This window comes from Arachis duranensis, chromosome 7 (genome assembly GCF_000817695.3).
Source record: "Arachis duranensis cultivar V14167 chromosome 7, aradu.V14167.gnm2.J7QH, whole genome shotgun sequence".
NCBI lineage: Eukaryota > Viridiplantae > Streptophyta > Magnoliopsida > Fabales > Fabaceae > Arachis > Arachis duranensis.
Genome location: NC_029778.3, coordinates 5,758,825 through 5,772,975, shown reverse-complemented (window position 1 = coordinate 5,772,975; position 14,151 = coordinate 5,758,825). Strand labels below are relative to the sequence as shown.

Below are 14,151 nucleotides of genomic sequence, written 5' to 3'. Positions count from 1 at the left end.
CACAACTCACACACTCACCCACTCACATTATATGATTATTAAACCTCATTCTAATTCTTAGCTAAGTTTAAACCTGATATAACTCTTTAAAAAACAGGCAAATCTATCATCTTCTTCAAGCCCAGTTGCAATCTAAAATAATATTAAACTATATTAGTCATTAATATTTAGTAGTCCTTATCTTGTCGAATTAAAAGATACTATAGACAACAACAAAAATTTACCCTTAGATTCAAAGAAAAAAAAAACGTTGCTATCTACATAAAATTAAAAGGATACATATCTAAATATACCAGAAAAGAGTTTTTATTTAGAAATGATATTCTTTAATTTTAAATTTGGATAAAATATTTACGATTTTATGTATATTAAAAGGTGAAAATTCAGATGCATTTAACTTCATGTGAAGTTAATAACTAAAAGTCGTTAGATAAAAGTCTAGTCAAATCAGTTAAATTATTTAACGACTTTGAAATTGATTACACTTAAATTTTTTACCATATTAAAAAATTTCAAAGGTATATATGATTATCTCACAGTAGAGGGATAAAAGGAAAATGAAAAACAAATACTTTATACATATTTCGCATGCAATAATGACGTCAGTAAAATATTTTTTAAACGTAAATATTTTATTTTTAATCTAAATTGAAAATCAAAGATTTTATTTAATTATAAAAAATAACAAAAAAAGGTTGTTACTCAAATTAGAAAATTTTGTTGAACTAATTTAGCTTTTTATAAAGATGAATTAGTTTATATATTTGGAATATGAAAATTAGATAACGACAGACTGTGGTGTAATTATAACTTATTGGGTTCATTTCTTTCTATGGATTTGTGTTTACATTAGAGCTAACGAGCAAAGTCACAAGATTTATTCTCCTTCAATATGAAAATTAGACAATGAGACATTTGAGGGGTTATAGTATATATTCTATGGTCCCACTCCATTTTTGTCCATGCACTTCTATGGAGTGCACACTCTAGATTATTGTTATTGGTGAATGTTACGGTGTCGCTATTATAGCTCATTGTTGTTTGTCTTGCATCTAACAATTTACAAGTTTAATTGCTTGCCAAAACAAGATTGAGACCAATTCCTTTAGGCTGCGTTTGTTTTCGAGAACAGGACAAGACAAGACATTGAGAATAAAATAGGATAGGACAAGATATTGATGGACACAAACATAAAATTTTGTGTTCTTGTATCCTATTTGGTGATAAACTATAACAAATTATGAAAATCTAATTTATTCTCATTTTTTTCATTCAAAAAATATTTGAGATGAAAAATATAATAAGAAAAAATATAATTATGAAAAATTAACAAGAATAATGAAAGAAAAAATAAAAAATAAGTTGCGTTCCTTGTTAGTGTCTCTGACACAAAATACACTAATTCAGTGTTTCTGGACACATTGTCTCTGTCCATGTCTCCTCTGCCAAACACGATTTTGTATCTCTGTGTCTCTGTCTCAGTGTCCTGTCTCTGTAAACAAATGCAGCCTTTTAAATATTAAAATGAACTATTAGTATAAAATATATATTAAAGAAAAAAATCTTAAACATTTCCTGACAATTACCTCAAAAGATAATGAGGCCCTTGACAAAAAAAAATTATTTAACCCAGCTCCTGAGCTTTGCTTTTATGAGACTGATTAGCCCATGTATCAAAAAAAGCTAATGTTGTTTTTTTTGCACAGGACTAATCAATCCCGAAAAACAAAGATTTTTTTGTCAAGGAATTCATTATCCTTTCGAGATAATTGTCAGGAATCGGATGGGGTATTCACTCTATATTAAAATATAAATTAAATAATATATATTTATAGACAAATATATGGTGACTGATTTTGATATATAAATAATAATTTTGAAATTTAAACATAGTGGATATAAATTTTGTTACTTTTGATTATGTGATAATACACGACTAATTAAATGTATTAAGATTAAATTTTAGAAATAATTTGTGTTTTTTGTGAGTATATATTTCATGCTTAAACAAATAATGTAAATTTATTATTGATCATGATGGGCCTCTTATTTAGTATTTGATGTATAGCACATGTAGTGATGGGCATGTTCTATAAATTATGCTTATATATTTGTGTGAGACATTAGTTTAGGTTAGTGGTGTGTTTGGTGTAATTTCCATAATTGCATAAAGTTGATAACTAAAGTAAAGTTGATGGAAACAGAAATGTGTGATATCATAGCAGCAAAGCTCAATTAGGAAACTATGTCACATTGCACTGCAGCTTGACACATGAGATGATGAGAATGCATACAACCCAATAATTGACACAAATATACAGATTCATGTTTAAATTATTTGAAAATTCAAAAACTATCATTTAATTCAAATATATATATTTCTAATTATGGCTATTTTTTTACCTATAGATAATTTTAATGTGAAATACGAAAATATTTGATTATTTTAGTATTTTACACTGTTATAGTAATAGTAATGATATTTTGTAAAAATATATTTTTTAATTATAAAAAGACAAAACATTACTGATATTTTGTAAAATTCCACAACAAAGTATAACACATAATTTGGATTATTTTGAAAAATTCACTCCTAATAATTTAATATTAGAAAAAAATTCCATGATTAGAGCATTATTATTAGGAAAGTTTGAAAGCTGTAGGGAACTAAAAATTAATAATCTTCACATAGAATAGGAGAGCTTTCTTGAAGGCTTAGTGTTACTCAAAATTTTCAAGCAATACCTGGTTTTCTAACTAACCACAATAGACAAAAGAATATTAATATATGCTTCGAGAAAAACATATTTTGACTCATTAATAGCAAGTTAACTCATTAATAAAAAAAACATATTTTAAATGTAAATGGTGAAAAAGATTGAATGATTCATGTTACATCCTGGTTTGATATAATGTAGTTTGACTAGGAAACAGGTCAATAATTGTCCCAACTTCACCTCAAAAGAAAAAGGGAAAAAAATTCAAATTCTAATTATGTATCTTGGGCCCAAGATTTTCCTCGAAAGGTCCGTATAATAAGTGTATGTTGGCCCACACTTTGCCTTAAAAGGATGTGCAGTCATTACTTATTATTAGTGAAGCTTTTATAAAAAACAGGGGCAACTTTGCATGAAAAAAAAAAACACAAAAAATATTGAAAAATGAAAACATGTCAGAAGTGGGATTTGAACCCACGCCCTCGTTAGAGGACCAGAACTTGAGTCTGGCGCCTTAGACCACTCGGCCATCCTGACCTTGTTGGTATTTATGTTGTACTTTTTATTAATATATAAATATACTAATTACGTGTCCATAAAATTATATAACCTGTACCAATGGAACCTGCAATTACTAACTAACTTTTCATTGAAATTGTTGAAAAAATATATATATTTTTTTTTTAAAAAATTGGATAAAAGAAAAACTAAAATTAACCGATTGAGCTTTTGTTTTGAACCTTCAAATATAACATTGTCTTTATCTATGGAGCCCCTTTTCAGGTGTGAAAATATCAATACTTGTATTGAATACTAGCAATCTTGCATGACTTCATTCTAAAGAAGTTAGATTCGCATTGAACTTGCACTCTGTTAATTGCAGAATTGCTCTTTTGGGAGCATTCATAATTGAATCTAATTTGGTCCTTTGTTCAGTTAACCAAAACAGTAAATGTTTTAAGTGCCATAGTACTGAATACTTTTTCCCTAGCATCTGTTTCACATGTTTCCCGGAAACCTGACAATCTGCAACAAATTAAAGATTGAAAGGAACCCATCAAAAATAGCTTTATTGTCTCCAATAATTAATTGTTGAACCCCAAAGGCGGGAAGTGAAAAGCACCACTATTTGTTAATTGAAGTTCATCAAACTTGTCATCCACCAAATTAGTCCTAAATTTGAGACTCAGATCATGCACCAGGATAATTCAATGGTATAATTTTTAACACAATACACCAATCATTACCCAGATGATAATCCTTACAATCCTATTTGGTTTGTATTATGGTAATTAGCAGAAAGAGGGTCCAAATAGATGAGACAACAGAGCACAGCATCACAAATAGTTTCATCAGTAACCAAGTCGATTCTTTTCTAGTATTACATCAATAGGATATTAATGTCTTCAACATCATTGGAAGATCACAATACTGTTGTTACAAATGCCAATGCTCTTCTCCAGTATGTAAACGGATTTTCTTTTTACATATACCAAGGACTACATTTACCACTGCCCATTACACTATGAGGTAATACACTTCAATTTTCAGAATAATAATAATAATAATACATATTTATAATTCCAACCAACCCAGATTGAGATCCCAACCAAACCATCAAGTTCATGAGCAATTTGTGTCATAGCTCACCAGTCCCAACAACTCTGGACCTTCCAACCGAGGGTTATTCTCAAAGCTACAATATTGAAACAAAGATTTTCGTTCAGTAACAGGAAGAGGAAAAGGATAGCCAGGTAGCTGAAAACATATTGTGGTTAAATTCTAAAAGGCAAGCTTTAATGATTGCAACTGAAAAGTAAAAATGTAAAGAAACTCATGTATGACAAGAAAATGCATAAATTCCCATTTTCGAATAGCATGCTGCTACATGAGGGATCCAACTAAATAAAAAATATTTCATTCCTATATAATGTGCACTCACATACAATATTACTACCACATATCTTCACCATCAAACAACAAATTGCATCCCCCACAATGCCCCTCTTACCTCTTCTCAAAACCAAAACATATAAGGGTCCAGAAAAAACCAATGAATAGCTCCACATGAAGAATAAGAGAAAAATACATGCAAATAGTAGTTAAATAGATGGAAAATAGACTTGAAAAACGTACTTATTCAATGGAATATGCTCAAATGGCCCAGAGGTAGGAATTGTTCCACACAAGTTATTGTTAGAGACATCCCTGAGATAACGTGGATGGTTAGGCTCTTTGTAAGCACACATCATAATATCACTATACAATTTTATGAACATATAAAGATAAAGACAACAGTTTGACTTACACTACTTTGAGGCTTGATATACCAACAAGTTCCTTGGGGATCGGGCCAGTTAATCGATTGTCATTAAGTCGACTGCAAAGAAAAAACTTATGAGAAACATGCAAGCTGGTGATTCTTATGATAAATTAGTAACAAAAAATAAGTATTTTGACTGATGTGTCAAGTTATGCCATATCATATTGAAAAACGCAAAGATCTACCGACACTCCAGAATGGGACTACTAGGTCAGGTTATTTCTTATCTAAATTATGGAACTTATTTTACCTAGCTTCAAGGGGTTAATTGATGAATTTCAGTCTCACGCCGAGCTAGAAGCCTAGTTAAAGGATTTAACAGTTGAAAAGGTTCTTGGATATTTCCTACATCATCTTGGAGGAATAGTTTAGTCATACTAATAGTCATTAATCATACTTACAGAAAAACAAGATTCTTCAATTTCCCAAGTGAAGGAGGGATGGTGCCAGATATGTTGTTGTTATACAAGTCCAAGCTAACAAGACTCTTGAGGTTTCCAAGCTCCGGAGGAATAGTTCCTTGAATGTTGTTTTTGTACAGCTCACTGTATCAGCAATAAGAGAACAAAGTAAACAGCAAAAACTAACAAATATGAAACACTACAACCTACAACAAACAGCGGACTGCAGTAAAAATGCTATGTGCTCATTCGACATTCATAAACCCACGGTAACAAACAAAATTTAAACCAAAGAGCATATATAACATACAGATATTGTAAATGCTCAAGCTTCCCAAGTTCAGGTACCAAATGTCCAGATAGGTTAGAGTTACCGAGATCCCTGCAGAAAGTAACACAAGATGATCAATTACAAAAAATGCCAATGGAATACTAACTACTTCAGTCAATCCAAAATTAGCAATTTCTATTCCAAAATATAACATTAACAGGTTGAAGAATATCAAATCAAGTATCAAAGAGATACTTAGCCACTGCCATAAAACAAAAACACAATACGGATTAGAGGCACCTAGCTAAATTCCTTTAAAGCTTTTTCTTCAAACAGAAACATGAAGAAGAACATCTATGTTTTTAAAATACAGTGAAGCATCAAAAACATAAACTGAAAGTTGTAATATCAAGCAATTTCAACAACAAACCCAATCCCTTCAGTCAACCACGAACCTCAGAAATTAGAATCACTCCTACATAAAACTCATATACAAGCGTTGACTTACAGAGTAAAAAGAATAAAAATTAAGAAGAAAAAACTCCACAAGCAGCAAAAAAAGTACAAATCTAATAACAATTTCCCCCCAAAAAAAGGAACAATAGTACAAAAAATTAACAATTTCCCGATCATATCCCCATGAAACAGAACAAGACAAAGTTTAATTTTTCCCCCATCTAACAAAGGGGAGCAAAATGTCAAAGAAGAAACGAGTAGAATCATTATTCACTACACAAAAGAACAATTACACACAAACAAAGACATGAGAGAGAGAGAGAGAGAAAGAGAGAGAGAGAGAGAGAGAGAGAGAGAGAGAGAGAGAGTATACACTCGAGTAACGCGGTTGTTCTGGTTGCAGGTGACGTGGAACCAAGTGCAGGGGCTAACAAGTGTTGGATCCCAGCTCTGGAGAACGTTATCGGGGTCGGAGAGACTCCGTTTGAGAGTGTAGAGTGCGTCACCTTCGGAATTGGCGGCGGCGAGGTGAACGGCGGTTAGGGTTAGCGAAAAGCAGAAGAGGAACGAGAAGAATAGGGATTGTAGTTCCATGGTGTGAAAACGAAGCAGTTAGCGTTTGATCTGAACACGTGGTAGTGGAATTGGAATTGGAATTGGAATTGGAATTGAGTTAGGGTTTGGGTTTTGGGATGGTTTCTTGTGTTTGGGTTTGGTGGAAAATAATAATAGAAAGAGGAAGAAGAAGGAGCTCAAGGCAGAAACTAAATAGAGAGAGAAAGAGAGAATCTTTATGAGAGAAGAAGAGAGTATCGGCTTTGGGAATAACATAGCAGTAAAACATTGCTGCCTCCCCCCATTTTCTTTTAATAATTAATACATAATTTAAGTGTTCATTCGGCCTAAAAAATTTTGATATATAACCAAATTGAGTGATATATTTTAATATAATAATTTTTTGTGTTTTTGTGAAAAAATTCAGAGTATATAAATTGGACCATGCGAGTTGTTTGATTTTAAAATTTTGTTTGGTCCGACTTGTGGTTGGGCAAATATGAATTTCGGAAGCTAAAAAACGGATCAGTCCAATACTACTTTTATTTCCATATTCAAATTAAAAAGTGCAATTTAAACTATAGTTGATTGGCAATTAATTTTTATATATTTGTTTGTGTATAAATATATTGTTTTATTTTATTTTATTTTTTTTTATACATATTTCATATTTTAATATACTTTTTATATTAAGAATTTGTCTATCTTTTTAATTTAGCTAAAGAGTATCATAAACGTATTTGGTTATAAAAGCTCACAAATTATTTTTTGTATTATGTGAGAGTTATGCATTTATTTTGTCATTTTTATTGATTACTAAATCATTTTATATTAAATAGTGTTCCTGAGATTATGAATTTTTGAAGTTTAATTTTGATATTCTATAACAAATTTTAGATGGTGATCCAATTATATAATTTCATATAATAGTAGATTTTTTAAGTGTTGAACTTTAAAACTAGCTATTTTTATTTAGTGTATGATCAGATGTTGTGTATAATTTACATTATTAATGTATTAATTTTTTTTGGTGTATGTTATTAGGATTTAGTTCTTGGTTAAAGATTTAAGACATTGAATCAATATCAACTATATTAGAATTCTTAGTTAAATAATGATATAAATAGTATAGGAATAAACTAAGAAAAAAATTAGTGAAAATAATAAATAGTTTTACACGTGTATTCAATTGCTTAATGTTACATAAAAAAATAACTATTTTTTACATTAATCATATAAATTATCATCTAAAAAAATAAATGTAATTATACGACTGTATAAATAAGTATATCAAAATTAAACTCTATTTTGATAATATTCCTCAGTTTTTTTTCTAAAAATTTATACAAACGTATAATATAAAAGAAAAATGTATAAAATGACATTCTAAAAAAAAGTTGTATTATCATTATGTTTTGAATCTTTATTATTAATTTGAGTTCTTTATTCTTTTATATATTATATATTTTGTTGGGTTGAATTGAGGAGTTTATCAAGTTTGTGTGTGTTTGGATTAGAGTTGGCTAAACTAGAGTTTGAATAAAAGTGATTTTGTAAAATTGATTTTAGATAAAAGTGAGTTTGTGTCAACATGATTTATGTTTGGCAATTTTAAACTAAAAGTGATTTTGATAAAATGAAATTGTTTGGATAATACTTTTTATGAATACTCTCGATAATCTTATTTTGTTTACTGTTTTGGATTCTAATTTTTTACTAATTATGTTTTTATTATTATTTATAATTAATTTTTTATTTAATTTATCATTTTCAATAGAAACAATAATACATATTATAACAAATAGAATAATAAACAATGAACAAGAATTATAATAATAAATATTCACAATGTCAAACAAAAAAATATTTTATAATTTTATTAGTACTTTCAATATTCTTTTATTTAATATTATTTTGGACTGTAAAATTTTATTACTTATAATTTTATTGTTATGTATGATTAGTTTTTTATTTACTTTATCATTTTTAATAAGATCAATCATTCATATTATAATAGAATTAAAATAACAAATTTAATAAAAAATCAAAATATAAAAAAATACTAAAAATTCAAAAAAAATTTAAAATATTTGAAATGACTTGAAACAAATATGAAAATTTTTTTGGAAAAAACCAATAATGATCATCAAAGGTGAACTCACGTTGAAGTGAACACAGAAGCAACAATTTTTCGCTTCCAATAAACGCGCTTTTAAGCTACAAAATCACTTCTGCGTTTAAAGGAAAAAGATTGCCAAACATCAAAAAACAGCGTTCAAAGAACTTCAACGCACTTTTATCCTTTGAAATGGGTTTGCCAAACACACCCTTTGTAGTGATAGAATCTGACCTACATGTTGGTGATTTTATAGGTAGAGTAGAGTAATAATTTTCTAATTGGTTTTGTTTTTTCGATTTTTTTGCAACATTTTTCAGTTTGTCATACAAATAATTAATTCGTTGCGAATTTAAATTTTATTTAAAAGATTTATGATTGTGTAATGAGTTATTATCATCAATACTTGTTAACGAGTGAGTTAATCACTCGACTAATTCAAATTAACTTTGTTCTAATTGGTTTAATTAAAAGAAAATTCTCCATTTGGTTATTGGAGGAAGGTGCCATAGTGCCGTTTGACTTTGATGTTAATAAATAGTGGTAGACGAATCGGAAATGATTTTATTAGTTTATGTTTTAGAATGGTGTCTTGTCAAGTTAAGGTGTGAACTATAGTGGATTTAGATGAGACTTGTCAGCCTTTTATGTTTGTTTGAAAATATAATTCATTCCAAATCTTCAAAAAGTAAAGAAAGAGTTTTGTTTGAATAAAATCATTTAATGTCTTTTAAACTAAAAATCTATTTAAATTTGCTTTAGGCTTGTTTGGACTGATTCCTACAAAAATATCTTCTTTCAAAAAAAAAAAAAACTTTTTAAGAAGAAAAAAATAGTTTTACATTAAATTTGAAACAAATTAATATTTTAATGAAAAACTAAAATGTCTTGATTTATCATTTCTTATGTTATTTAAATGTCAATTCTCTTTTTTTTAAAAAAAACGACATGTTTAGGTTATAATTTTTATATATATATATAATTTTGTTAAAAAGTCGAGTTAAAGTATGACACTTATTTTTCAACAAATTTGTTAAACACAAAATATTTTCTAATAAATTAGGATATTTATTTTGTCTATTGTTCACTTCATTTCAAACAAGAAGTTTATCATTATTCAAAAATAAGAAAATAACAGTAATTCTAGACTTCTTCCACAAATATATTAAGATTTAATTATTCTGTTGGTCTTTACAATTTTACTAAATTTTTAATTTGATTCTTATACTTTTTTTTAATTAGGCCTCTACACTACTTTAATTTTATAATTAATTTTTTAATGTAAAAAAATTAGAATTAGCTGAATATTTTTTTGCAANTAAAAATTTAATTAAATATTTAATTGCATATATTTTGATAAAAATATGATGTTAATTTTAATATTTTTAACATTAATAAAAATAATGTAAAAACTTAATTAAAAAATATAAAAATTTAATTAAAAATTTAGGAAAATTATAGTAACCGAGTAATTAAACCATATATTAATTAAGAAACTCCAAAATGGAGAGCCCTATGCATTATGTTTAATATAAATGAGGGTGGAAATCCAAACCAAACCCCACATAAACTTTAAATGACGTTTGTCTTGTTACACCATAAATTTGAAACTTTGAATTGTCAAGTCCACACATTTAAAGAAATTTTAAACATAAAAATAATTTCGAAACCAAAATTATTTCTTAAAAAGAACTAGACTCTTTGGGGAAAGGCCTATATATTTAAACAAGTCCAAGTAGTGTTTGACTTTATTTTTTTGTTGGGATTATGATAAGAGGGTACTTAGTAGTCCTTTTGGTAAAGTAGTTAGTGATGTATTAAGTGTGATGGAGGGTACTTGTTTATGGCTCTATATATATTATTAGGTTCGATTTGGGTAATCAATTTACTTAAACTCCTTTTGATAAAATAACTTAAATAATAGATGACACTGTTAAAAGTAACTTATAAATAAGTTATTGTATTTAGATTTTTAATTTTAAAAGTGTTTATTTTATAAAAATATGATGAAAAGTAAAAGTATTATAAGAGAATTCATTTTTTTAACTTCTTTATAAACTCCTAAATAATTTTTTAAAAAATTACAATTTAATTTTAAAAATTACACCAAACATTAATACTATTACTTTTCATAAGTCAAAAGTTAAAAAAAATTACTTCTAAAATTTTCCAAACAGACCTTTGGTACCATAATTACTCTATACTTGTTGGTAGTAAAATTGGTTAATTCTTAATTGCAATGGTCCCTTATTTATATATGATATGATTGTGGAGCTGCAAGGTGGCTTCCTCACATTAAATTAAAAAAAAATCTATGGAATGAAAATAAATATTGGTACATGAAAGTAATCATGCTATTCACCGTAAGTTGGATTAAAAAAATAATTTTGTTATTTTTCTTAAAAAATTTGAGTTATTTTTGTTAAACAAATTGATTTATCCATTACTTTTAATAAAATTTTTAATTATGTATTCTTAACAAATTTTATTATAAGAATTTAATTCTTAAAAATATCATTAAAAAACAAATTACTATCTTTTGCATACCAATCCATCTTAAAAATTTATTGAAAACTAACATTAACTTTAGTAAGTTTTAACTTAATTTTTACATTTTACATTTCAATTAAACATTTTTTATAAAAATAATTTATTTTCTTCAGCAACTTAGAAATAACAACAACGAGAATAACTTTAGTGACACTCAATGCACATTAATATGTATTTTTTTAATAAAAATAAAAACTATTTTCGTGTATGTTTGACTCTATTTATCATGTTGGCTTCAATGTCATAAAGCAACATAAATTGGATGTCAATTTAAATACTAAATTAAATAAATTTTTATTAAGTCACGATTTTTTATTTCTTTTTCGTTTTTTTTTCTTTCCTGCACCTAAAGTTTAATTTGTAAGACTCTAATTAAGGAAATTAATCTTCTCAAATTTTTTTTTAATAATTGAAGGAATAAAATATGATCTCTAATTTTTAATATTTTTTTATATTTTTTTTGTTCCACTTATAAAATTAATGATGAGAAATCACACTTTATTCTTTCAATTGTTAAAAAAAATTAAGAGGATTCATTTTCCTCTAACTAATACCTAATTCAATTGAGACCAGTTCAAAAAAATAAAACTTTTTTAGCATAAATAATTTTTTTTAATAACCACAGTATTCAGCTCAGATTCTATACTTTGGCTAACTAAAATAAATATTGAAGAACCACTTAAAATAGACATTTGAGGATTTTTTATTAAAAGGGAAAAACAGAGAAATTATATATTAATTTATCAATTATTCATAATTCTACAGACCAAAAAAATACCATCTCATTTTTTTGTCCTGATTAAATCTCAAATTTTGTATCTGGTTATTAAAGTTTGACTCTAATAAACTAAAATTTTATTTGTTAAAATGATTGTGATGTAAGTAGATTTTGATATTCTAGAAGTAGCTAGTGGCATAACATAAACTAGCCCATTTATTAAATAGTTGGGCTTAGATTAGTTAAGAAAAAAAAACTACAAAGATTTAAAAAAAAAAACCTTATAAGCTTAAGTTTATGAGTTTAATTTTGATGAAATAATTTATACGGTTGTCTAATTACATTTGTTATTTTAAATAATTATTCATTATGTTAATATAAAAAATAGTTATTATTATTAACTTAACATTACATAATTGAATGTATATATAAAACTGTTTAATATTAATAATGTACCAAAATTAAATTATAGTTCACTCATACATTTAAATAAGGGTTGAGAGTTTTAAACTTCGCAATAATCCATTATCCAACGATAAATTCTTAAATAAAACCCAAACTACAGATTAGTTCTCGTATAACAAAAAATTATTTATCATATATTTGTGTATAAATAATATATGAGATTATATTAGATTATAATATATGAGTTAAATTTGAATATTAATTAATATATAAAATTATATTAATTTTTTTAATTTTAAAATTTTATTTAAAATACTTTCAAAGGCACCTTTCTCTTTTAAAAATTATAAGCATAAATATATTATTTTTTTAGTTATCAAATATAAAATAAAGAATTTATATTTTTAAAAAGTGTAAATATCTTTTTAAAAGATTTAATCAAATTAAATCTTTATATAATAAATTGATTTTATGACTAATTTAGTGTATATATAACATAATTATATTTTAATCTATAGTTTTAGGTTAAAAATTTAATATGATGTGTGATATCAGAATAAATTAGATTTCATATTTCAATGAATGTTGTGGTTAAAGTTTTAGTTGTGATATTTTTATATTTGATTGTGCCTATTATTTAGTAAAGATCCAAATAGCTACAACATAAGAAATATTACAAGCTGATTTTTTTACTGACATAAGAGTACGGTGATTAATTACCTTGGTTAATATATATTTAAAGAGAGAAAAAGAAGTAGAATGTGAAGCAAAGAAAATTTAAGAAAGAAGTTAAAAAATGTGAATTGAGAAAAGAAAGGATTAAGAAAAATGAAATTAGAAGACAAATTTAGATATATATAAAAATATCATATTAATAATATTTTCATAATTAAGTATAAATAAAATATTCTTTTTGAGTATTTTTAATGTATATTTATTATTAGGATAAAAAATTATATATTCCAATTTATTAGGATTATAAATTATACCTTTTAAAATAGAAAAAATTGATATAATTTTAAATCAAAAGATGTGTATATATGTATATTCATGACGGATAACAGAAAACAAATTAAAATAACTTATTATCTACCGTTATTATTTGTAACAACTGAATTGAATTAAATAATAATATTATTATAGAAATCTGCAAATAAAAAAAAGTTACTAATAAATTAAATTTGAAATATTTTTTCCCCAAAATAAAAGTAGTATCAGCTAAATGTTTTTAATAGCTTGTTTTATTGCAATTAGTTAATAATTAATTTCAAAATTTTTTAATATAAATATTTTTTACTTCAAATAAAAGAGTAGTAGTCTTTGACTTTTTTTTATGGACTTTTAGATTTTATAGTCTCTATTTTTTTATTTTTTAAATATGTATGGGATAATATATTATTTATTTATTAGATTTAATAAATTTTTAATACATTAGGTTTAAACAAAAAGGAAATTTTTTATTATATGCTAGTTTGAATTATTTTTTTAATTACAAAAAAATTAAATAAAATATTTTTATTCGTTTTAAAACTTATTTAGATACGTATTTTAAAAAAAATATTTTTATTAAAAAATAAATTATTTATCTTTTCTAAAAAGTAACAATACATTACTTTAAAAAAAAGCAAAATATGTTTTT

At 25.8% G+C, this 14,151-nt stretch overlaps 1 protein-coding gene and 1 non-coding gene across 2 annotated transcripts; both read right to left on the bottom strand.

Annotated features, from left to right (window-relative positions):
- Positions 1-3,170: 3,170 nt before the first annotated feature.
- Positions 3,171-3,254, bottom strand: TRNAL-CAA (transfer RNA leucine (anticodon CAA)). Its single transcript has one exon. It is a non-coding gene; the product is annotated as a tRNA-Leu (tRNA).
- An 810-nt stretch (positions 3,255-4,064) lies between these two features.
- LOC107496732 (leucine-rich repeat protein 1) lies at positions 4,065-7,000 on the bottom strand. The gene is made up of 6 exons (XM_016118057.3): positions 6,542-7,000; positions 5,752-5,823; positions 5,442-5,585; positions 5,026-5,097; positions 4,854-4,925; positions 4,065-4,413 (listed from the first exon to the last, which is right to left on the bottom strand). The coding sequence occupies exons 1-6, from the start codon at positions 6,760-6,762 to the stop codon at positions 4,341-4,343; spliced, it is 654 nt and encodes a 217-aa protein (XP_015973543.1). The 5' UTR covers positions 6,763-7,000; the 3' UTR covers positions 4,065-4,340.
- Positions 7,001-14,151: the final 7,151 nt, after the last annotated feature.

Coding starts and splice junctions, on each gene's coding strand:
- LOC107496732 (XM_016118057.3), bottom strand. CDS start 6,762: ATGGAACTACAATCCCTATTCTTCTCGTTCCTCTTCTGCTTTTCGCTA. Junction 5,586..5,751: donor CTTGAGCATTTACAATATCT/GTATGTTATATA, acceptor TTGCTGATACAG/TGAGCTGTACAAAAACAACA. Junction 4,926..5,025: donor ATATCAAGCCTCAAAGTAGT/GTAAGTCAAACT, acceptor ACGTTATCTCAG/GGATGTCTCTAACAATAACT.